The sequence below is a fragment of the Nerophis ophidion genome, linkage group LG16 (genome assembly GCF_033978795.1).
Source record: "Nerophis ophidion isolate RoL-2023_Sa linkage group LG16, RoL_Noph_v1.0, whole genome shotgun sequence".
Lineage (NCBI taxonomy): Eukaryota > Metazoa > Chordata > Actinopteri > Syngnathiformes > Syngnathidae > Nerophis > Nerophis ophidion.
Window position 1 is genome coordinate 40,293,612 of NC_084626.1, and position 25,776 is coordinate 40,319,387.

The window sequence follows — 25,776 nt, forward strand, 5'->3', positions numbered from 1 at the left end:
AAGCAAAATTAATCCAAGTCATAGTCCTGACAGGGATTTGCAAATCATTGTATACTGTTTTTTATTCACGATGTAGCTATTCGGTTTTGTCCACGCCAAGTAAGTTTTTGTTATTTAAGCCATTGTGCTAATTTTGTTTATAGTTCATTATTCATGCCATCGAGCAAGTGTTTTTGTTTCATGTTTGTTATTTGTAGTCTAGTATTGGTACCTTTTTGTGAGCGCCCTTTGTTTGCTTATTTTTGTATTCAGTGTATTAATAAATTCATCATGTACCTGCATTCACGCCTGGCTCGTCCCATATTCCCTCTGCGTCGAAGAAGCAAATTTAATCCAAGTCATAGTCCTGACAGGGATTTGCAAATCATTGTATACTGTTTTTTATTCACGATGTAGCTATTCGGTTTTGTCCACGCCAAGTAATTTTTTGTTATTTAAGCCATTGTGCTAGTTTTGTTTATAGTTCATTATTCATGCCATCGAGCAAGTGTTTTTGTTTCATGTTTGTAATTTGTAGTCTAGTATTAGTACCTCCTTGTGAGCGCCCTTTGTTTGCTTATTTTTGTATTTAGTGTTTTAATAAATTCACCATGTACCTGATTCACGCCTGACTCGTCCCATATTCCCTCCGCGTCGAAGAAGCAAAATTAATCCAAATGATAGTCCTGACAGGGATTTGCAAATCATTATATACTGTTTTTATTCAAGATGTACATGACGTGCAAACTTCACAGATTTTGGGTTTTGTAACAAGATTTCCAGGCTTTTGGGTGGGCAGATTGGAGCCCCCAGGCCTTGAGTTTGACATCCATGTCCTTTACTGATGTTGTGCATAGAATTTGGGAGATGAAATATGAATCATGCTCAAGAAGGTAGTGAGTTGAAGAAAAGGGGGAGGAGTCTTCCATTCACCCAGAGAGAGAGAGAGAGAGAAAGAGAGAGAGAGAGAGCTGTGTCATTATTGTCTTTCCGTTCATGTTGTTTCCCTGCAATGCGAGTGGAAGGAGGTAAGATATTTCATCTTATTCTGCATCGACGACGCCTTGACGGCAGCAAAGAAAAGCAGGCGGCAAAAAGACAACAAGGGGACATTTTCCTTCTTTCTTTTCCTCTCTGAACTTGTGTGTCCTTCTTGGACGATGCGCGGCCTCTGATCGAGGCGACGAGAAGAGTTCGCAGGACGAACTGAAATTAGCCCGAAGCCTCTTTTTCTTCTTCCTCCTCCTCCTCCGTCCAACCTTCCAGCATGTCCTCGCAGGCCAGAGCGAAGAAGGACAAAGAAATCATCGCCGAATATGAAAGCCAAGTGAAAGGTGAGCTGCGGGCCCGCTGCTGCTGCAATTGTGCAACTTTGCAACAACTGTAAACGTGTGTGTGTGTGTGCGTGTGAAGAGGGTGGGTCTGTCCTGTCAATGCATCCTTCTGCTAATAATCCTGTTTGTCCTGCAGTGTTGGCATGCAATGGAAGTATGCTTGCACCAATAACTTGTTATTATTATTATTACTACTAAAAAAGACCACTGCAAAACAGCTCTTCGTCATGCATGGACTCAGACTTGACGAGACTAAATGGTTCCTAAACTACATTATCATGTGTATTACCATGAAGCTGCAGGATTTCAATGTATCGATGCTAAAAAACTGCTGAAAATACAAATTGAAATAAGAAAAATAATCTTTAGTGTGACAGCAGTGTTTTTTTCCTGCATAATCCTTCCAAAAATGCATGAATCTATAGACTGTACTACATCATATCTATAGGGTGTACTATAGACATGTGTATTACCATGAAGCTGCAGGATCCAAATGTTTCATTGCTAAAAAACTACAAAAAATACAAATTTTAATAAATAAAAAAAGTATTTAGTGTGACAGCAGCGTTTTGTTCCCGCATAATCCTTCCAAAAATGCATGAACCTATAGACTGTACGATGTCATATACAGTATATAGTGTATATAGACATGTGTATTACCATGAAGCTGCAGGATTTCAATGTATCAATGCTAAAAAACTGCAAAAAATACAAATTTAAATAAAACAAATAATCTTTAGTGTGACAGCAGCGTTTTGTTCCTGCATAATCCTTCCAAAAATGCATCAACCTATAGACTGTACTACATCATATCTATATAGACATGTGTATCACCATGAAGAACCTATAGACTGTACTATGTCATATACTGTATATAGTGTATATACACATGTGTATTACCATGAAGCTGCAGGATTTCAATGTATCGATGCTAAAAAACTGCAAAAAATACAAATTTAAATAAAACAATCTTTAGTGTGACAGCAGCGTTTTGTTCCTTCCTGCATAATCTTTCCAAAAATGCATGAACCTATAGACTGTACTACATCATATCTATAGGGTGTATAGGCATGTGTATTACCATGAAGCTGCGGGATCCAAATGTTTCATTGCTAAAAAACTACAAAAAATAAAAATTTCAATAAATCAAAAAATTCTTTAGTGTGACAGCAGCGTTTTGTTCCCGTATAATCCTTCCAAAAATGCATGAACCGATAGACTTTACTATGTCATATATAGTGTATATAGACATGTGTATTACCATGAAGCTGCAAGATTTCAACGTATCGATGCTAAAAAACTGCAAAAAATACAAATTTAAATAAAAAAAAAAATCTTTAGTGTGACAGCAGTGTTTTGTTCCCTCATAATCCTTCCAAAAATGCATGAACCTATAGACTGTACTACATCATATTTAAAGTGTATATAGACATGTGCATTACCATGAAGCTACAGGATCTCAATGTATCGATGCTAAAAAACTGCAAAAAATACAAATTTAAATAAAAAAATAATCTTTAGTGTGACAGCAGCGTTTTGTTCCCGCATAATCCTTCCAAAAATGCATGAACCTATAGACTGTACTATGTCATATACAGTGTATTGTGTATATAGACATGTGTATTACCATGAAGCTGCAGGATTTCAATGTATCAATGCTAAAAAACTGCAAAAAATACAAATTTGAATAAAACAAATAATATTTACTGGGACAGCAGCGTTTTTTTCCTGCATAATCCTTCCAAAAATGCATGAATCTATAGACTTTACTACATCACATCTATAGAGTGTATAGACATGTGTATTACCATGAAGCTGCAGGATCCAAATGTTTCATTGCTAAAAAACTACATAAAATACAAATTTAAATAAATCAAAAATTCTGTAGTGACAGCAGCGTTTTGTTCCCGCATAATCATTCCAAAAATGCACGAAACGATAGACTTAACTATGTCATATATATAGTGTATATAGACAAATGTATTACCATGAAGCGGCAGGATTTCAATGTATCGATGCTAAAAGACTGCAAAAAATACAAATTTTAATAAAAAAATAATCTTTAGTGTGACAGGAGCGTTTTGTTCCTGCATAATCCTTCCAAAAATGCATGAATCTATAGACTGTACTACATCACATCTATAGAGTGTATAAACATGTGTATTACCATGAAGCTGCAGGATCCAAATGTTTCATTGCTAAAAAACTACATAAAATAAAAATTTTATAAAATCAAAAATTCTTTAGTGTGACAGCAGCGTTTTGTTCCAGCATAATCCTTCCAAAAATGCATGAACCTATAGACTGTACTATGTCATATACAGTATACAGTGTATATAGACATGTGTATTACCATGAAGCTACAGGATTTCAATGTATCGATGCTAAAAAACTGCAAAAAATACAAATTTAAATAAAACAAATAATCTTTAGTGTGACAGCACTGTTTTGTTCCTGCATAATCCTTCCAAAAATGCATGAACCTATAGACTGTACTACATCATATCAATAGTGTATATAGACATGTGTATTACCATGAAGCTACAGGATCTCAGTGTTTCGATGCTAAAAAAACTGCAAAAAATATAAATTTAAATACAAAAAATAATCTTTAGTGTGACAGCAGCGTTGTGTTTTTGCATAATCCTTCCAAAAATGCATAAACCTATAGACTGTACGATATCATATCTGTAGTGCATGTAGACATGTGCGTTAGCATGAAGCTGCAGGATCATGTTGCAGCACAGAAGGACACTCACACGGCAAACACTTATCAATAATGGAGTATGTCTGCATCAATTATAAACTGTAAAAGCCTTTTCCTTTCTGGCTAAATGTGTGAGATGTAAATTATGATAGAGACATCCAGCAGTGTTTTGATGACATGCTGAGGTGAATTCCTATAAGTGATTTACTCAACCATTGATTATTTGGTCCAAAACAACAATTAGAGAAAACATTTTCTCATTTACAAATAAATTACAGTACTTATAATAATTGATTACCATTCATTAGTGCTTTAATTAATCTGCATAATAAGAGAATCACATATCAAGGTGTTACAAAATAATGTTCCAACTGGATGAAGCAATTCCTAAAGGAATTGCGTGTGAATGCTCCAACGCTGAAGTTGAACTGAAATGCTGACAGAATGTAGTTTGAATGTATGAACAGATTGAATTTTGAAATGACTTGAACGTTGAGTTAAAATTTCCAGGAAAACCAGAATTTGGTTTAGAACTTGGGAAAGTGTTAGTTTGAATGTCTAGGATGAGTGGAATATGTCGAAGGTGGAATGGTTTGAATAGGTTGAAGAATGTGGGAATTGTGGTGGTTTGAAAAATTTAAAATTTATTTTGAATTGGAATAATGCAAATAAATAAGGGAATTATGGGACATTTTGGAATTTATTCTATAATTTTTGAAGTAAATTACACAATTCCTAAACTGGCTGAATATTTTGAGGTTGGAAAGGTTTCAATCAGATGAAAAATGCAGGGATGGGAATTTTCCGCGGATCCGCGGAATTCCGCCGATTTTGGCGCCGCCAGAGTCATTTCTGTGAATCGTTGAAATCCGGGGAGAAAATTATAGGGGGGGTTAGGTCCTCGTGGTTTTTGTCTCTGCGTTGACCTAGTTATCAGTACAGGGTAGAGAATTCCCGCGAAAAATATAATGCCAATGTGTGAAGGCACCAGATTGGCTAGCTCTACTATCAGCTGACAACATCAACCAATGACATCGCCCGTTATAGGCGTCTGCACGCGTCGTTTGCCGACAATATCTAGTCCCTGATCCTCAATTATTGTGAGCGTTTCTGAACTCATATTCTGTTTATATTGGTTGTGTTTATCAGCGACTAATCTGGAAAGAAAACACAGTAGCTTTCAATTAACATGTTTCTTTATTGACAAAACAGTTTCAGCTTATTCAAGATAGGAATGCTTCATTAGCGAAAGATATCGATAAGGGCGTGAGAAACAAGTGGAACTGGGCATGGCTCGATATATCTATCAAACTGAAGGTGAAGATTAACAACAATATCGTAGAAGGAGACGAACTGATCAGCGATTTCATTGCAAAGTGCGATGAACCGGGACGTGCTCAGTGCTTATATTGCAAGGACATTGTGAACTATGGATCTCGAGGAAATGTGGCATTCTTTGACCACGCAAAATCGGCAAGGCATCTAAGTAAAGTGAGTTTATGGAGAAGAATTCTGGTTAATCCATTTGTAGGCCTATTTTTGTCTATAATCCAAAAGTGTGCAAGAATTATATACATGTGTAAACTTGTATACATAAATTTCATCACATGATACATTTTTATGAAAATATTTGCTAATAAATGTGAAATTTTGGTCAGGAGAATATTGTTAGATTTTGACTCAAAATAGCAGGAAATGCATCCTAAGCTGACATAGATTTCCAAATTTTTCTGGGGGAGCATGCCCCCGGCTCCCCTAGCAGGCGAGTGCTCTGTGCACACACGGGTGCGGCCGTTGCACGGCCTTCCGCAAAGAGGTGTTTTAGATTTAAAAGATTTTCAGCTGATTTTGTAAATCTTCATTCCCATCCCTGAAGATGTGGGAGTTGTGGAACTTTGAAGAATGTCCCATTGAAATTTCCCAAAAATTGGGGAGTTTTGGTAAAGGCGGAAATTGTTTTGAAAATGCTAAAAATAAAAATTGAATTCTCTGAATGAGTTGAAATGTTTGGTGTTAACATTTTTCAAATTGGTCGAGAAATGTTGAAGTAGTAACATGTTTAATTTAGAAATGGTATTTTTCCAGTTCAAAAGACAACTTGTTTTTTTTGTCCTAATAAAGAATACATTTTTGACTGTGGAACGGTCGTGTAGCGGTGTAGCGTGCAAGGACGGGAGTGGAAGAAATGTGAAAAGATGAAGCTAACTGTTTTAATGACATTTAGACTTTACTTCAATCAATAACGGAGCAGCATCTCCTCATCCGCTGGAAATGTGTCCTGTGAAAAACCGTCCGACCGGAACTCTCTAATAATTTAAGTTCCTTGGGTGAATAAAGTAAATTGACTACACCGGTACGTTTTAGGGCTTTCATGGCGAGTTTACTGACAGATATAAGAACTTTACACTACTTTATATTAGAAATGGCAACAGCGAAGGATGAATGTCACATAGCAAGAAGATAGAGACAAAGAAGAAGCTTATCGGCACGGACTACAAAGGTGGACACGCACAATCTTTCAGGACTTATATAGATCAGTTGGTAGCAGAAAGTAAGAAAAGTATATTTTGCATAATATTGCGAAATAAAATGCCAGATAATATGGCTTACATAATACACACACCATAATAATACTCGTATGTTGAAGCACATTACAATCCATAAAGCGGTGCTGCTTCATAGCTTACCAAAGTGATACTAAAACATGTTGATACTTTTTTGAGCGTGTATGTTGTATATTTTCAATGGAACATATAAATGATAAATGATAAATGGGTTGTACTTGTATAGCGCTTTTCACCTTCAAGGTACTCAAAGCGCTTTGACACTACTTCCACATTTACCCATTCACACACACATTCACACACTGATGGAGGGAGCTGCTATGCGAGACGCTAACCAGCACCCATCAGGAGCAAGGGTGAAGTGTCTTGCTCAGGACACAACAGACGTGACAAGGTCGGTACTAGGTGGGGATTGAACCAGGCGCACTGCGGAGTTTTGAGAAAAAAAAGGATTTTGCGCCTTAAAGTCCGGAAAATACGGTATACATGGAAATAATGAGATGTATGAGAAAGTTTATTCAAGTCCTGCACACAATCCTGTATCATAGGATTAGCTGTGACATTAACACTGCTAGATGCTAACTGCAGGTAGACAACTACATTTGTATCAATTTATATCTTCTGACACAAAGAAAACATAAGTTAATAGATGTTTTAACATGTTTTGTTAAAGAGATATAGAACTGATAAAAATCAGTTCCCAGTGTCTTATTTTGTTTTTCGAAGTTTTTCTCAAAATTTTACCCTTCACGCAATATCCTGAAAAACGGCTTCAAAGTGCCTGATTTAACCGTCGTTATATCCACCCGTCAATTGTCCTGTGACGTCACAGCGTGATCACACAGAAACAAACATGGCGGATAGCACAGAAAGGTATAGCGATATTAGCTCGGATTCAGACTCGGATTTCTGCGGCGTAAGCGATTCAACAGATTACGCATGTATTGAAACGGATGGTTGGAATGTGGAGGAAAGTACTGAAAACAAAATTAAAAAAGAAACAGAAGCTTTTGAGCCATATCACGACAGACAGCGGCACGGGAGGAAGCACGGACGAATTTGGCGATCGCCTTCTAACCAACGATTGGTATGTGTTTGTTTGGCATTAAATGTGGGTAGAGGGAAAGGCTGGATGCAAATATAGCTACAAATGAGGCATAATGATAAAATATGTACATACAGCTAGCCTAAATAGCATGTTAGCATCGATTAGCTTGCAGTCATGCCGTGACCAAATATGTCTGATTAGCACACTCCACATAAGTCAATAACATGAACAAAACTCACCTTTGGGATTTCGTTGACTTTATCGTTGGAAATGCATCTGCTTTGAGTGTCGCAGGATATCCACACATTCTTGCCATCTCTGTCGTAGCATAGCTGTCGTCGGTGCAGTGTGCAGAACAAACAAAAGACTTTCGCTTCTTTTGACCACTGTTGCAACTTGAATCCGTCTTAGACAGTAATGTGTTTATACACTTTGGTCATACCAAAGACTAAAAAAATGGGAACCATTACCCCCCTGCTTGGCACTCAGCATCAAGCGTTGGAATTGGGGGTTAAATCACCAAAACGATTACCACGCGTGGCCACCGCTGCTGCTCACTGCTCTCCTCAACTCCCAGGGTGTGGAACAAGAGGATGGGTCAAATCCAGAGGGTAATTTCACCACACCTAGTGTGTGTGTGACTATCAGTGGTACTTTAACTTTAACTTCAATTTAAAAATGCAGCTCAATTTTACACTTAGCAAACTCATCTGGCCGGTTTAGGCCCGCGTGCCGCAATTTTGACAATGCTGATCTAAGATATTTTAAAGGCCTACTGAAATGAGATTTTTTTATTTAAACGGGAATAGCAGGTCCACTCTATGTGTCATACTTGATCATTTCGCGATATTGCCATATTTTTGCTGAAAGGATTTAGTAGAGAAGATCGACTATAAAGTTCGCAACTTTTGGTCGCTGATAGAAAAGCCCTGCCTTTACCGGGAGTATGTGTGCGTGACGTCACGAATTGCAGGGCTCCACACATATTCACATTGTTTTTAATGGGAGCCACCAGCAGTAAGAGCAATTCGGACCGAGAAAGCTACAATTTCCCCATTAATTTGAGCGAGGATGAAAGATTTGTGAATCAGGATATTGATAGTGAAGGACTAAAAAAAAAAAAAAGCGACGGCTCCGGGCGGCGGCAGTGTGAGCGTTTCAGATGTAATAAGACACATTTACTAGGATAATTCTGGAAGATCCCTTATCTGCTTATTGTTTAAGTAGTGTTTTAGTGATATTTTAAAGATTGTAAAGACATACCTCGAGGTCGGATGGCTGCGGTGAACACGAAGTGTCTCAGAGAGAAGCCGAGGAGCCAAGCTCACAGCTGGCTTTTAAACAGCTGCTGCAGGACGACGAATAATCCAATGATTTCTCCGGTAAGATATATATCACAATTTCCCCATCCAAAAACATGCCGGTTGACGTAGAGAAAACATGTCCGCTTGACCGCTCTGTGTTAAAGCTTCACAACAAACAAACAAACACCGGCTGTGTCTCGGTGCTAAAGACAGCTGCAATCCACCGCTTTCCACCAACAGCATTGTTCTTTATAGTCTCCATTATTAAATGAACAAATTGCAAAAGATTCAGCAACACAGATGTCCAAAATACTGTGTAATTACGCCATGAACAGAGACGACTTTTAGCCGTGTTTGGTGCAGCGCTAATATTTCCTTACAGTCCGTGACGTCACGCCTACGCGTCATCATCCCGTAAATTTTAAATTGCAATTTAGTAAACTAAAAAGGCTGTATTGGCATGTGTTGCAATGTTAATATTTCATCATTGATATATAAACTATCAGACCGCGTGGTGGGTAGTAGTGGGTTTCAGTAGGCCTTTAAAGCTAAACACAACTACACAGTCATACTTTGAATGTTAATTAACCAGACTTTGTAGTTTTTGAGCGATAATAAAAATACAGAGTACTGAGAAAAATACTGATGCAAATATATATAAACAAAATGTTTGTACGTAGTGTTCATCGTAATCAAAAAATGGCTTGAAATGTCAGCTCCCATTACGACAGTGAGAGTTTTTTTTTCTTTATTGCGCCATGTGTCATAAAGTGAAACCTGCTCGGAATGTCATTCCGGCACAATGTGGATTTTCCTGTCCTGTGGTTGTGCAAACAGTTTTGCTCTGAAAACGCCACGTGAACTCATGCACTGAGGCCCTAAATGCACAGCATTATGGGGGCTCGGAGCCTTGATTTGGAGCCAAATGATGTCAACGTGTCAGTCTGGGTTAGGACACATGTGACTAGCCACGCGTGGCTAACAGCAGACACGGCACTCGGAGACGCCTCCTGGCCGCGGTACTAGCTATGGCGGCGGGATAATAGGAGCAGGCTGCTTCCACGACAACCGCTCTTCAATATTGAATTTGTGTATGCCCGTCCTGGACTGTTTGCCTCCACGTAGCCCTCAAGGGAAGGCATGCAGCGCATCAGACTCCATTAATTATGTTTTTGTTTTTAATAGGAATATGATAATATTATGTTACGTTTCATTTGGGCTTTTACATTTGTGATTGTTTGGTACAACATGTTTTCTACATACACTACATGCTTTTTTAGCTCAGTCTTGAGATAAGGATTACATGTAAACACATGCATATAAGAGCTGCATATAAGTTAAAGTACCAATGATCGTCACACACACTAGGTGTGGTGAAATTATCCTCTGCATTTGACCCATCCCCCTGTTCCACCTCCTGGGAGGTGAGGAGGAGCAGTGAGCAGCAGCGGTGGCCGCGCTCGGAAATCATTTTGATAATTTAACCCCCAATTCCAACCCTTGATGCTGAGTGCCAAGCAGGGAGGTCGATGACTGAAGTACTGATATCAACCAAAGCTCCTCATCCCACCCCCCGGATTGTAAATAATGTAAATAATTCAATGTATATACTATGATGATTAACCTGTGTGATGACTGTATTATGCTGATAGTATATATTTGTACCATGAATTGATTAACGTGGACCCCGACTTAAACAAGTTGAAAAACTTATTCGGGTGTTACCATTTAGTGGTCAATTGTACGGATTATGTACTGAACTGTGCAATCTACTAATAAAAGTATCAATCAATCAAAGGTAATGGGTCCCATTTTTATAGTCTTTGGTATGACCCGGCCGGGGATGGAACTCACAAACTACCGATCTCAGGGCGAACAATCTAACCACAAGGCCACTGAGCTGGTTGAAATCAAATTGTATTATTACCGTATTTTCCGGACTATAAGGCACGCTTAAAATCTTTTTTTTCTCTAAACTCGACAGTGCGCCTTATAACACAGTGCGCCTAATTAAGAAATATGTTTTGTTGATCTTACTCACTTCAAAGCTATTTTATTTGGTACATGGTGTAATGTTAAGTGTGTCCAGTATATGGCAGTCAAACATAGGAGATAAGTTTAGGCTGCACTATGATGGCAATATGTCTCACGTAAGCAACACCAACATTTTAAATGTTCCATTGAAAATATAGAACATTACACACGGCGCTCAAAAATCAATCAAAATGTTTTAGTACGACTTTGGTAAGCTATGAAGCCGCATCGCTTGATGGATTGTCGTTGCATTGAACTTAGGGCTGGGAGATATGGCCTTTTTTTTAATATCTCAATATTTTTAGACCATATCGCGATACACGATATATATCTTGATATTTTGCCTTGGACTTGAATTAACACTTGATACGTATAATCACAGCAGTATGATGATTTTATGTGTCTACAGTGAAACATTCTTCTTCATACTGCATTAATATATCCTCATTTTAAAATTTCATGCAGAGAAGGAAGTCACAACTAAATCAATTGACCAAAACTGTATTTATTAAACAGTTATTAAGCAACGGCACAAACGTTCATGTCATTTCTAAAACAGAAAGTGCAAGATTGTCAGAGACATTTTAAGTGTCGAATAAAAAGGAGCTGCATTATAGGAAATCAAATAGTGTTCGTCCTTTGCTATGTGGTAGCAACGGACGTTATTACATTTTGTTGTTGACTATTTTTTTCATACGTTGTTGATCTGGAAATGTTTGCTTCGGCATTTTGATGGTGTGGGCAAGTGGCACCGAACGGAGATGTTGACATGAGGAGTAAACACTCTTCGTTCTCTAGCAGGTGACTTTTCAAATGATGCTACATATTAGCAGTAATGCTACTTTTTGTAGTAACGCTTTTGGCCCACACTTGACATGTTACGGTTGTCTGTTCGACATATTCCCACTTGAAGCCAAAACACCGCCAGACAATGGACCCCCTGCTGTTTTTCTTGGGATTTAATTTTTCCTTCATTCGCACCTTGTCGCTCTCATATCACCACTCCCACGGCTCTGCTAGCATCACAGCTAACGTTACCTATGCTGCTACCTCTCTGCTGGGCAAGGGCGCATACGTATGTGACGTATGACGTGACAATATGTGACGTGTGTAAGAAGGTGCGCTTGTCTGTGAGAAGGAGAGACAGGAAAGAGCGAGAAGAGCCTGTAATGTAATGCCAGCAGCTAAAAGCAACTGCGTGAGAAGGTACACTCAAATATCACGATATAGTAATTTTCTATACTGAGGCAAACCTGCGATATATCGTGTATATCGCTATTTCGCCCAGCCCTAATTGAACATGCAAGTATTTTTATGGTGTGTGTATAAGGTAAGAGAAATTATTTGGCGTAAGCAACGTTTCTTACCTTCTGGTACCTGGTGATCCGTACCGGAGATCAACCTAAATCTTGAGAAATTGCGCACGTTCTTTTTCTCTATCTTCTTGTTAAGTGACATTCATCTTCCGCTGTTGCCATTTCTTAATATAAAGTAGTGTAAAGTTCTTACTTATATCTGTCAGTAAACTCGACATTAAAGTGCTAAAACATACCGGTGTAGTGAGTTTACATTAATCCCCCAAGGAATTTTAAATATTAGAGTTCCGGTCGAACGGTTTTTCATAGTACACATTTTCTGTGTTGTTGTTTCCAGATGAGGAGATGCTGCTCCGTTGTTGATTTAAGTAAAGTCTAAATGTCATTCAAAAAGTTAGTTCCATCTTTTGACACTTCTTCCACTCCCGTCCTTGCACGCTACACCGCTACAACAAAGATGACGGGGAGAAGATGCTGCCGAAGGTGAGCCACGTAAATAAGACCGCCCACAGAACGGCTCATCTAGAAGTGACTGTCAAAAAGCGGCTTAAGGATGATCTGTAAAACATAATCTTTGCAACATTTTGACCAATGATTGCCACAAGGAAGTGTTTTCAATTTAGAAAAAAATAATGATGATATGACTCCTTTAATGCACCTTAAAATCCCGTGTGCCTAATATTAATATAAAAAAAGATCAAAAGTAGACCATTCATCTGCAGTGCGTCTTATAATCCGGTGCGCCCTATGGTCTGGAAAATACGATTAATACAACAAAATACTCAACAAATATTCACTACATTTATTGTACAGAACTTCTGCTTTATTGTTTATTGCAAAGAGGTCTGGGACCTTACATTTAAAACAATTACAAAAACAATGTTTATATCAATAAAGAGAAAATGAAAGGACAATTAATCAAATGGATCATCGAGACTCAACAAATTCTTCATAAACTCACAAATCTTGAAACTTAATGACTACAAAACTACTCAAATGATGTATAACGTACATAATAATCATATGCTTCCAGAATATGTGCCAGATATGAACTGAGAGGGATTTATGTGGAGCCCAAATCCAAAAAACAATGTATATCATATAAAGGAGTTCATCTATATATTCAAATGCAATTATAAATGAAAATATGTAACACATTTCATAGATTTAAAACCCTACATATATCAGTTTTTCTAAGTATAAAACTGATTTATAAGTAATTGTGTACATTAACATTTTTTATTGTATATAACATATACATCCTCACCTATGGTCATGAGCTTTGGGTCATGACCGAAAGGATAAGATCACGGGTACAAGCGGCCGAAATGAGTTTCCTCCGCCGTGTGGCGGGGCTCTCCCTTAGAGATAGGGTGAGAAGCTCTGCCATCCGGGAGGGACTCAAAGTAAAGCCGCTGCTCCTCCACATCGAGAGGAGCCAGATGAGGTGGTTCGGGCATCTGGTCAGGATGCCACCCGAACGCCTCCCTAGGGAGGTGTTTAGGGCACGTCCAACCGGTAGGAGGCCACGGGGAAGACCCAGGACACGTTGGGAAGACTATGTCTCCCGGCTGGCCTGGGAACGCCTCGGGATCCCCCGGGAAGAGCTAGACGAAGTGGCTGGGGAGAGGGAAGTCTGGGTTTCCCTGCTTAGGCTGTTGCCCCCGCGACCCGACCTCGGATAAGCGGAAGATGATGGATGGATGGATGGATATACTATATAGCCAAAAGTATTTGGCCACCCATCCAAATGATCAGAATCAGGTGTCCCAATCACTTGGCCCAGCCACAGGTGTATAACATCAAACACTTAGGCATGGAGACTGTTTCTACAAACATTTATGAAAAAGTGGGCTGCTCTCAGGAGCTCAGTGATTTCCAGCTTGCAACTGTCACAGGATGCTACCTGTGCAACAAATCCAGTCGTGAAATTTCCACTCTCCTAAATATTCCAAAGTCAACTGTTGGCTTTATTATAAGAAAATGGAAGCATTTGGGAAAAGCAGCAAGTCAGCCACGAAGTGCCGAGTGTAAAATATGGTGGAGGAGGAATTATGATGTGGAGTTTTTTTTCAGGCGTTGTACTTGGCCCCTTAGTTCCAGTGAAAGGAACTTTGAATGTTTTAGGATACCAAAACATTTTGGACAATTTCATGCTCCCAACCTTGTGGGAACAGTTTGGAGTGGGCCCCTTCCTCTTCCAACATGACTTTGCACTCGTGCACAAAGCAAGGTCCATAAAGACATGGATGACAGAGTCTGGTGTGGATGAACTTGACTGGCCTGCACAAAGTCCTGACCTGAACCCAATAGAACACCTTTGGGATGAATTAGAACAAAGTTCTCAACTAACATCAGTGTGTGACCTCACTAATGCGCTTTTGGAAGAATGGTAGAAAATTCCTATAAACACACTCCTTAACATTGTGGACAGCCTTCCCAGAAGAGTTGAAGCTGTAATAGCTGCAAAAGGTGGACCGACATCATATTGAACCTCATGGGTTAGGAATGGAATGGCACTTCAAGTTCATATGTGAGTCAAGGCAGGTGGCCAAATACTTTTGGCAATATAGTGTACATATGTCTAAATAAATGAAAATAATGTATGCAAAATCAACTGATGCTTCGGCCTCCACAGTCAACGAAAATTGTTATTTAGATCTTTATGTTTGATCTTTTTGGAAATATATGTACACAATATTGAATATTAATGTATATACAGGACTTGCACAACAGCAGTGTACTGATCATGAGTGTTGTGTGAACAATCAACATTTGAAATAAGTCCTGTATGTGTGCACAGTGCTGTGGGTGTGCACCATTGTAGTTTTTCAGGTTGTGTGTGACGTTAGAGAGAAACTTGTCAGATTATGAGTTTGGTTAATAATTTCTCTGTCCTAACAACATATATTGCCAATACACAGTTTAGTGCTGGAAAGCCTGTTTGTTTCCCTTTTGAATGATTAAGCAACCTGCATGTATTGCACCTTGTTTTGAGATTCCGATATACCCCCATATGTTACGACATCCCACAGCGTGGTGTTTCTCAAAAAACACCAGAGATAAAATGGAGGTCTGAGTTCAACTCAACTCTTCTGGTAAATGAAATGAGAGATACTGGCAATCCGGTGCCGGAATGTAGTACGACGCTGTGGGATGGTGTGCCCATTACTGGAAAGTTAGGCTTGTCTTTATTGAAGGAAATATCATTGCAGTCACTACCTCCATAATGTGGAACCAATTCCATCTTCAAAGATGACACCCCACAGCGTGGTGTTTATTAAAAGATACCAGGAACCTGACCTCAACCCAACTATTGTTTGCATAATGTTTGTTTTTGAACGATGAGCACAACCATTACAAGTACGTTTGGTTTTGCGCTTTGGGTAACGCCAAATGCTGGCAATCAGATGCCGGCCTTTTGTACAACACTGTGGGGTGGCTACCAAGCAGGGTTTGACTGGACTATAATATTGTGGAACTAACTCCATCATGGTACGAACTGGACTTGTTACCATTGAATGCAATATCAATGCAGATATATTAAGTTAAATGGCAACACCTTACATCCATACACTAAAGCTAAATGCATTCCTTAAGGTAACATCCCACAGTGTAGTGCAGGGGTCACCCAACCTTTTTGAAACCAAGAGCTACTTCTTGGGTACTGATTAATGCGAAGGGCTACCAGTTTGATACACACTTAAATAAATTGCCAGAAATCACCAATTTGCTCAATTTGCCTTTAATAAAATAATGTATATATATATTAAAAAATGGGTATTTCTGTCTGCCATTCTGTCGTACATTTTTTTTCCTTTTACGTAAGGTTTTTTTTGTAGAGAATAAATGGTGAAAAAAACACTTAATTGAACTGTTTAAAAGAAAGGAAAAAACATGAAAAAAAATGAAAATACAATTTTAAAACATAGTTTATCTTCAATTTCGACTCTTTAAAATTCAAAATTCAACTGAAAAAAATGAAGAAAAAAACTAGCTAAATTGAATCTTTTTGAAAAAATTACAAAAAGAATTTATGTAACATCATTAGTAATTTCTCCTGATTAAGATTAGTTTTAGAATTTTGATGACATGTTTTAAATAGGTTAAAATCCACTTTGAAATAAGGTTTAAATTTGATTCTACAGATTGTCTAGATTTGGCAGAATAATTTTTTTGAATTTTAATCATAATAAGTTTGAAGAAATATTTCACAAATATTTTTCGTCGAAAAAACAGAAGCTAAAATGAAGAATTAAATTAAAATGTATTTATTATTCTGTACAATAAAAAAATAAATTTACTTGAACATTGATTTAAATTGTCAGGAAAGAAGAGGAAGGAATTTAAAAGGTAAAAAAGTATATGTGTTTAAAAAACCTAAAAACATTTTTAAGGTTGTATTTTTTTCTCTAAAATTGTCTTTCTGAAAGTTATAAGAAGCAAAGTAAAAAAAAATTATGAATTATTTAAACACCTGAAGACCAAGTGTTTAAAATATTTTCTTGGATTTTCAAATTCTATTTGAGTTTTGTGTCTCTTGGAATTAAAAATGTCGAGCAAAGGGAGACCAGCTTGCTAGTAAATAAATACAATTTAAAAAATACAGGCAGCTCACTGGTAAGTGCTGCTATTTGAGCTATTTTTAGAACAGGCCAGCGGGCTACTCATCTGGTCCTTACGGGCTACCTGGTGCCCACGGGCACCACATTGGTGATCCCTGGTGTAGTGTTTCTCAGAATATACCTGAGAAAGAATGAAGGCTTGGGCTCATCCCTACACTAGTTGGATCAGTTTAGGCTTGAACGACGAGCACATCCTCTATGGCTGCGTTGCACCGTGTATTATGCCTCTGGTACCTTCAAATGCTGGCAATTAGGTGCCAGCCTGTAGTATGACACTGTGGGGTGGCATTTCCATCACTGGATAAGTTAGCTTATCATCCCTGAAGACAATATCAATGGAGTTGCATACCTCAATAGTGTGGAATCAATTTCATTTTTAAAAACAGCATGGTGTTTATAAAAAGATACCAGAAAATAAATAGATTCCTATTCTCAACCCAAAACTTGTTGGATCAGTGTAGGCGTGATGTTCATGCTTGGGTGACCAACACAACCACACTGGCTGACTTGTGACAAGTTCTGGTTCAGGGTTGGAAGGCCGACCCACGGCAGTGTGTGAAGTCGAGGCTGTATGCTTCTTCCATATGCTGATTAGTATTGTTCCTGCCTTGTTACTGATGTTGCTAACATTTCAAAGTGCAATAAATTGTACTCAAGTTATTTTAACCATTCTGGTTAATGTTTGTGACAGGAGAGCTTTGAAGGCCTACTGAAACCCACTACTACCGACCACGCAGTCTGATAGTTTATATATCAATGATGAAATAATAACATTGCAACACATGCCAATACGGACGGTTTAGTTTACTAAATTACAATTTTAAATTTCCCGCAGAGTTTCTTGTTAAAAACGTCGCCGAATGATGACACGTATGATGACGCGTGCGCGTGACGTCTCGAGTTGGAGGGGAGATATTAGCGCAGCACCACTAGTTGGAGGCTCCCATTATAAACAATGTGAGGATGTGAAGAGCCCTCACACGGGTGACGTCATCGTCTGCGACTTCCGGTAAAGGCAAGGCTTTTTTATTAGCAACCAAATGTTGCGAACTTTATCGTCGATGTTCTCTACTAAATCCTTTCAGCAAAAATATGGCAATATCGCGAAATGATCAAGTATGACACATAGAATGGACCTGCTATCCCCGTTTGAATAAGAACATCTCATTTCAGTAGGCTTTTAGGCTAGGTCTACACTAAGCCGGATAACCCTTTAAACGAATAATTATTTCCTCCAAAAACGACGAGTGGAGTTTACACCAAAATGGATGATACAGCAGAGGATTGGGAGAATGTCATGTGGTCAGATGAAACCAAAATGGAACTTTTTGGTATAAACTCAACTCGTTGTGTTTGGAGGAAGAAGAATACTGAGTTGCATCCCAAGAACACCATACCTACTGTGAAGCATGGGGGTGGGAACATCATGCTTTGGGGCTGTTTTTCTGCTAAGGGGACAGGACGATTGATCCGTGTTAAGGATAGAATGAATCGGGCCATATATCGTGAGATTTTGAGCCAAAACCTCCTTCCATCAATGAGAGCTTTGAATGGTTGACCAAATACTTATTTTCCACCATAGTTTACAAATAAATTATTTAAAATTCCTACAATGTGAATTTCTGGATATTTTTTTCACATTCTGTCTCTCACAGTTGAAGTGTACCTATGATGAAAATTACAGACCTCTGTCATCATTTTAAGTGGGAGAACTTGCACAATCAGTGGCTGACTAAATACTTTTTGCCCCACTGTATGTGCGCTCTGCGAAAGCTTGAATCATTCATCACGTGTAGTGCAATACTGCACAGTCCCTAGTAACACTTTGGGTTCTAAAAATAACACGCCTGCAAGGATGGAGCATGCAAAAAATGTCTTTTATTGTCTAGACTCTGGATGACAAAATTGCAAAGTTGTCTTTCTTTTGTGGTCTATTTTTGCGCAGTGACATTTTGTTCTATTTTGGAGCCGATTGTTGCCTCCATAGCTGATTATTAGCCTTGGTTGTTTATCGAGTATTTCCACGTACAAACAGTCACTCTTGTCCTTGACCAAATGCCAAATGCAGCGGCTGGTGCAAGTGTCAGAAGAAGGAGAGGACAGAGATGCCTCCAGAGGCATGTAACCAGGCAACGGCACCATGACGATAACATCTCCCCCCCAGCTAGGAGCTCATACTCTTTCATTTTGCTTTTTGGCTGTATTCCTATACTTCCATTTACATTTGCAAAGCATTTCTTTAAATTTGTCTCATGTAAAGGAGAAGAAATAGGCTTTTCTTCATTAATGCTCTTCTACATACAAGCTTCCTTTCTTTGCACGCAAATGACATGCATGCTTGAAAACGTCTGTTAATGCTGCTCACTAATGTCTCACAGAGAGTGGAGCTTTGTCTTTTCAAGCATGTGTGCCACAAAGCAGCTTTGTAGCTGAGATAGGTGCCAGCGCCCCCCGCAACCTCAAAAGGGAATAAGCGGTAGGAAATGGATGGATGGATGGGTAATCAGTTGCATGTACCTGTATATGGCATATCCAAAGTAAATTAGCATCAAGCTAGCGCATTTAGAAAAGTGGAGCCTTAATTTTGAGTGTTTTTATCAGGCATGGTTGCCTTGTTGGCATGGAACATTGCAACATTACTTAGAGGAAGTCAACTATGAATACACCGGTCTGCCCGTCAAATGTTTCAGTCTACAACCTGACGAGACGTTACGTGCAACAAAGGTATTGAAATATCATACCGTTTCATTATACGCAATTCAATACCACTGGAACTTGGTCGCTTCCTATAAAAGTTCCAAATTCAGTACCCATGCACCCATCAATTTTCTAGCGCTTGTCCCTTTTGGGATTGTGGGGGGTGCTGGAGCCTATCTCAGCTGCATTTGGGTGCAAGGCGGTGTACACCATGAGCAAGTCGTCACCTCATCGCAGGGCCAACACAGATAGACAGACAACATTCACACTCACATTCACACACTAGGGCCAATTAAGTGTTGCCAATCAACCTATCCCCATAGTAAGATTTAAAGACAGAACGTGAACAAACTACTTTCAATGGAGAAATAATCAGGTTAAATAATTTCTGCATGGTTCTACTCCTTTTCAGACATGTTGAATTGTGGAAGTGTAAATGGATGCCCCTTAATGTAACTTGTTCAGCATTAAGTGTGTCCCGATTCAACTTTTTTGCTTCCGACACGATACCGATTGGGGCCTTGCGTATTGGCCGATACCGATCCGATTCATTATCAGCAGGAATCTTACATAATGTCATTATTTTTTAGCTAAAGTTAAATTTAAAGGCCTACTGAAACCCACTACTACCCACCACGCAGTCTGATAGTTTATATATCAATGATGAAATATTAACATTGCAACACATGCCAATACGGCCTTTTTAGTTTACTAAATTGCAATTTTAAATTTCCTGGGAGTTTTTTCTTGAAAACGTCGCGTAATGATGACGTGTACGCTTGACGTCACGAGCTGTTAGGAAATATGAGAGCTGCGCACACACACAGCTAAAAGTCATCTGCTTTAACCGCGTAATTACACAGTATTTTGGACATCTGTGTTGCTGAATCCTTTGCAATTTGTTCAATTCATATTGGAGAAGTCAAAGTAGAAAGATGGAGTTGGGAAGCTTTTAGCCACACTTGTTTAAAATTCCCAGAGGTGAAACTTTACTATGGATCACAGCGGTCAAGCGAACATGGATACCAGCCGAATGTCAACCAGCAGGTTTCGGTTAGAAAATTGTGGTAAAAAGTCGCTTCTTACCGGAGATCAGCTGAGCTTGTGCCGCCCATAAAGCTGCCGTTGACTTCCCTGAGACACTGCGTGTCAACACATCCGTGGACACACACCTCCGACTATCAGGTACTGTTAAACTCACTAGAACACTAGCAACACAATATAAAGATAAGGGATTTCCCAGAATTATCCTAGTAAATGTGTCTAAAAACATCTGAATCCGTCCCAATGCAATCGCGTTTTTTTTTTCTAGTCCATCGCTATCAATATCCTCAAACACAAATCTTTCATCCTCGCTAAAATTAATGGGAAAATTGTCGTTTTCTCGGTCCGAATAGCTGTTTTTGTTGGAGGCTCCCATTAAAAACAATGTGAAGATGTGAGGAGCCATCAACGTCAACGTCTGCGACTTCCGGTAGAGGCAGGGCTATTCTGTTAGCACGCAAAAGTTGCAAACTTTATCGTGGATGTTCTCTACTAAATGGACCTGCTATCCCCGTTTAAATAAGAAAATCTTATTTCAGTAGGCTTTTAATGTACTAATGATGATCTCACACACACACGAGTTGTGGTGAAATTACTCTCTGCATTTGACCCATCCCGTTGTTCACCCCCGGGGAGGTGAGGGGAGCAGTGAGCCGCAGCGATGGCCACGCTCGGGAATCATTTTGGTGATTTAACCCCCAATTCCAACCCTTGATGCTGAATGCCGAGCATGGAAGTAATGGGTCCCATTTTTATAGTCTTTTGTATGACTCGGGCGGGTTTTGTAAAATGTAAGAACAGGTTGGATGTCAATGTCAATTAACCATCTGGAATAGATTCATGCAGTATTTTAGTTGAAATTGAGTTGTAATTTTTTGGTGACACCTAGTGTTTACAATAATTTGTAAAGTTGAGTTCATGATGCAGTATGTTCAATGATGCTGACACATTTGTTACTGGATACTTTCTAACAAACTTCTGCCTTGAGATTTTGTACATGTAAGTAACATGCAACTATAATTCATTACGTTCCGGTGTGGTGTTGTTGACACCAAGATGCAGAGACAGGTGATGGCATGCAATATAATATAATATAATTTGTTAGCAGAAAACAAAAACTAGTGCAGCTAGGGAGTGCACCAAAAGCTGACATTTCTAGTACAAAGGTCAAGCAATAATCTGTGTAGAGGACAATCCAGGAACAAGTGTGTCCCGTTTGCCAATCAGGGACAGGTGAGCGCCCAGACTGGAGAACAGTGTAAAAAAGAGGCAAACACGAAATGGAAACCAGGGTAAGAACACTAGACAAGAAATTAAAAAAAATACCGGAACATTAAAAAAAAAGGGTCAAACTGTCAGGCATGCTAATAATTATTTGATATTTGTTTATATAGACAAATCTGCTGTTTTGGACTGCAACATTGTTCGATGAAGAACAATTATTACTTGTGTGCTCTTGTGTAGCTGCTAACTCCTAGTAATCTTTACGTTTTGTAAATGACTTGACTGAAATAGAAGAAAAGACCAACCTTTTGTTCTCATTGCAAGACATTAAGATGTTAACTAGCTGTCCTGTCATGATCTCTCATGACAAATATTAACATGCAAACTCCACACAGAAAGATCCCGAGCTCAGGATTATACTCAGGACCTTCATATTGTGAGTCACATGCACAAACCCCTGTCCACCGTGCTGCCCCATATTAATATTAATAAGTGACGAAAGTATATTGCGTCTTACAGGACATACATGGTCCTATTTGTACACAAAATCTAAAAACTTTATTTGGGTTAGTTTTTTGTCCGACTCGTAGGAAACAATCACACACAGCCAACTTGTAATTCAAAGAATCTTTGATGTTGGCTCCTTTTTGTGACCAATCCTGGTGAAGGCTCTCTCAGCACAATGCAAAGTGACCTAGTTTATGTTTTCCGTGCTGTCTGCAGCAATAAACACACATGCATGTCATCGTGCACGTGCACGCACACGCATGCACGCACACACACACACACACACATACACACACACACACACACTGAAAGCAGTGGATGAATCCACTTTTATTCAATTATGAAGACTTTGTTCCTCAACGAGTGCTTCTGCGAGCATGATTGCATCCTCGCATAGATGAGGCGTTACTTTAGTGTTGAAAAAAAATGCTCTGACAGTACTGACTTTAGACTCCCAATTGTACTTCTCTTCCTGCTTTAAGTGCTCTCTTGTCGATCTGCAGAGATCCGTAACCAGCTGGTGGAGCAGTTCCGTTGCTTGGAGCAGCAGTCGGAGTCTCGCCAGCAGCTGCTGCAGGACCTGCAGGACTTCTTCCGTCGGAAGGCCGAGCTCCAGCTGGAGTTCTCCAGAGGCCTGGACAAACTGGCGGAGCGCTACTCGGCCAAGATCCGCACTTCCAGAGAGCATCAGCATTTCAAGTGAGTTACGGTGCCTGCATTACTTCACCTGGAAAAAAATATTCGGAATACTAAAGTTATTTTATTTGTTATACGCGACCCATGCTGTAAAAAGTATGCTTTGAAGAATGTTGGCCGCTTGGTGGATCTGTGGCTTGCTCCCCCACACCTCACAGCACAAAGGTCCCTGGTTTGATTCCCACATGGGGACTTTCTGTATGCCGATCACCTTTGTGAGTTTCCCCCAAGTGTTTCAGAATGTTCTCCTCCATTGGAAAACATGTTTGTGGCGCAATTTCCAGCCAGTTCTTTTGACCAAAATACTGACTCAATGCTGGTTCCAGCGTCCTGCGCTGCTTATTCGTCAAACACAACATGAGCAGCTTCTTCATATTTTTATGGATACATGTCTGCTGTTTATTAGCGATGCAACAAATTTTTGACCACTGAAATTTGGCCAAAAATATCCCATGGGTAGTAGTAGTAAGTACACATGTGTACCTGTGTTCTTACTACTTTTACTGGGTTGAAGTTGTAAGTACACGTATCCCTGTTTTCTTACTATTTTTACTGGGTAGGAGTAGTAAGTACACATTTGTCCTGTGTGTTCTTACTACTCCAACTCAATAAAAGTAGTAAGTACATATATGTCTGTGTTCTTAGTACATCTACAAGCTACTGTAGGAGTAGTAAGTATACATGCGTTCATTATTTCTTACTACATCTACAAGGTAGGAGTAGTAAGTACACATGTGTCCCTGTGTTCTTACTACTTTTACTGGGTAGGAGTATTAAGTACACGTGTCCTCTGTGTTCTTACTACTCATACCCAAAAAAAGATAGTAAGTGCAGATATGTCTGTGTTCTTACTGCATCTACAAGGTAGAAGTAGTAACTACACATGTGTCCCTGTGTTCTTACTACTTTTACTGGGTAAGAGTAGTAAGTACACTCTTATGTTCTTACTACTCATACCCAAACAAAGTAGTAAGTGCAGATATGTCTGTGTTCTTACTACATTTACAAGCTACTGTAGGAGTAGTAAGTATACACTTGTTCATTATCTCTTACTACATCTACAAGGTAGAAGTAGTAACTACACATGTGTCACTGTGTTCTTACTACTTTTACTGGGTAAGAGTAGTAAGTACACTCTATGTTCTTACTACTCATACCCAAAAAACGTAGTAAGTGCAGATATGTCTGTGTTCTTACTACATCTACAAGCTACTGTAGGAGTAGTAAGTATATACACATGTTCATTATCTCTTACTGCATCTACAAGGTACGAGTAGTAACTACACATGTGTCACTGTGTTCTTACTACTTTTACTGGGCAGCAGTAGTAAGTACAGGTGTCCTCTGTGTTCTTACTACTCATACCCAAAAAAAGTAGTAAGTGCAGATATGTCCGTGTTCTTACTACATCTACAAGCTACTGTAGGAGTAGTAAGTATACATGCGTTCATTATTTCTTACTACATCTACAAGGTAGGAGTAGTAAGTACATATGTGTCCCTGTGTTCTTACTACTTTTACTGGGTAGGAGTACTAAGTACACGTGTCCTCTGTGCTCTTACTACTAATACCCAAAAAAAGTAGTATGTGTAGATATGTCTGTGTTCTTACTACATCTACAAGCTACTGCTGGAGTAGTAAATATATATGTGTTAATTATTTCTTACTGCATCTACAAGGTAGGAGTAGTAACTACACATGTGTCCCTGTGTCCTTACTACTTTTACTGGGTAAGAGTAGTAAGTACACTCTAAGTTCTTACTACTCATACCCAAAAAAGTAGTAAGTGCAGATATGTCTGTGTTCTTACTACATCTACCAGCTACTGTAGGAGTAGTAAGTATACACTTTTTCATTATCTATTACTACATCTACAAGGTAGGAGTAGTAACTACATGTGTTACTGTGTTCTTACTACTTTTACTGGGCAGCAGTAGTAAGTACATGTGTCCTCTGTGTTCTTACTACACATACCCAAAAAAAGTAGTAAGTGCAGATATGTCTGTGTTCTTACTACATCTACAAGCTACTGTAGGAGTAGTAAGTTTACACATGTTCATTATCTCTTACTACATCTACAAGGTAGGAGTAGTAACTACACATGTGTCACTGTGTTCTTACTACTTTTACTGGGCAGCAGTAGTAAGTACACGTGTCCTCTATGTTCTTACTACTCATACCCAAAACAAGTAGTATGTGTAGATATGTCTGTGTTCTTACTACATCTACAAGCTACTGCAGGAGTAGTAAGTATATATGTGTTAATTATTTCTTACTGCATCTACAAGGTAGGAGTAGTAACTACTCATGTGTCCCTGTGTTCTTACTACTTTTACTGGGTAAGAGTAGAAAGTACACTCTATGTTCTTACTACTCATACCCAAAAAAAGTAGTATGTGTAGATATGTCTGTGTTCTTACTACATCTACCAGCTACTGTAGGAGTAGTAAGTATACACTTGTTCATTATCTATTACTACATCTACAAGGTAGGAGTAGTAACTACACATGTGTCACTGTGTTCTTACTACTTTTACTGGGCAGCAGTAGTAAGTACTGTATTCTTACTACACATACCCAAAAAAGTAGTAATTGCAGATATGTCTGTGTTCTTACTACATCTACAAGCTACTGTAGGAGTAGTAAGTATACATGTGTTCATTATTTCTTACTACATCTACAAGGTAGGAGTATAAAG

General features: G+C 39.0%; 1 protein-coding gene across 7 annotated transcripts in view; it reads left to right on the forward strand.

Annotated features, from left to right (window-relative positions):
* Positions 1–917: 917 nt before the first annotated feature.
* The window catches only part of LOC133535399 (SLIT-ROBO Rho GTPase-activating protein 3-like), a 129,491-nt gene continuing 104,632 nt past the window's right edge, over positions 918–25,776 (forward strand). For 4 of the 7 annotated variants that reach the window (XM_061875216.1, XM_061875218.1, XM_061875217.1 and 1 more), the window contains exons 1-2: positions 921–1,313; positions 22,887–23,082. In XM_061875216.1, coding sequence (XP_061731200.1) covers positions 1,247–1,313; positions 22,887–23,082 — 263 coding nt within the window. In that variant the 5' untranslated portion in view covers positions 921–1,246. Of the gene's footprint in view, positions 1,314–22,886; positions 23,083–25,776 lie in introns of all 7 variants that reach the window. The other 3 variants (XR_009802214.1, XR_009802216.1, XR_009802215.1) reach the window with 2 other exon arrangements.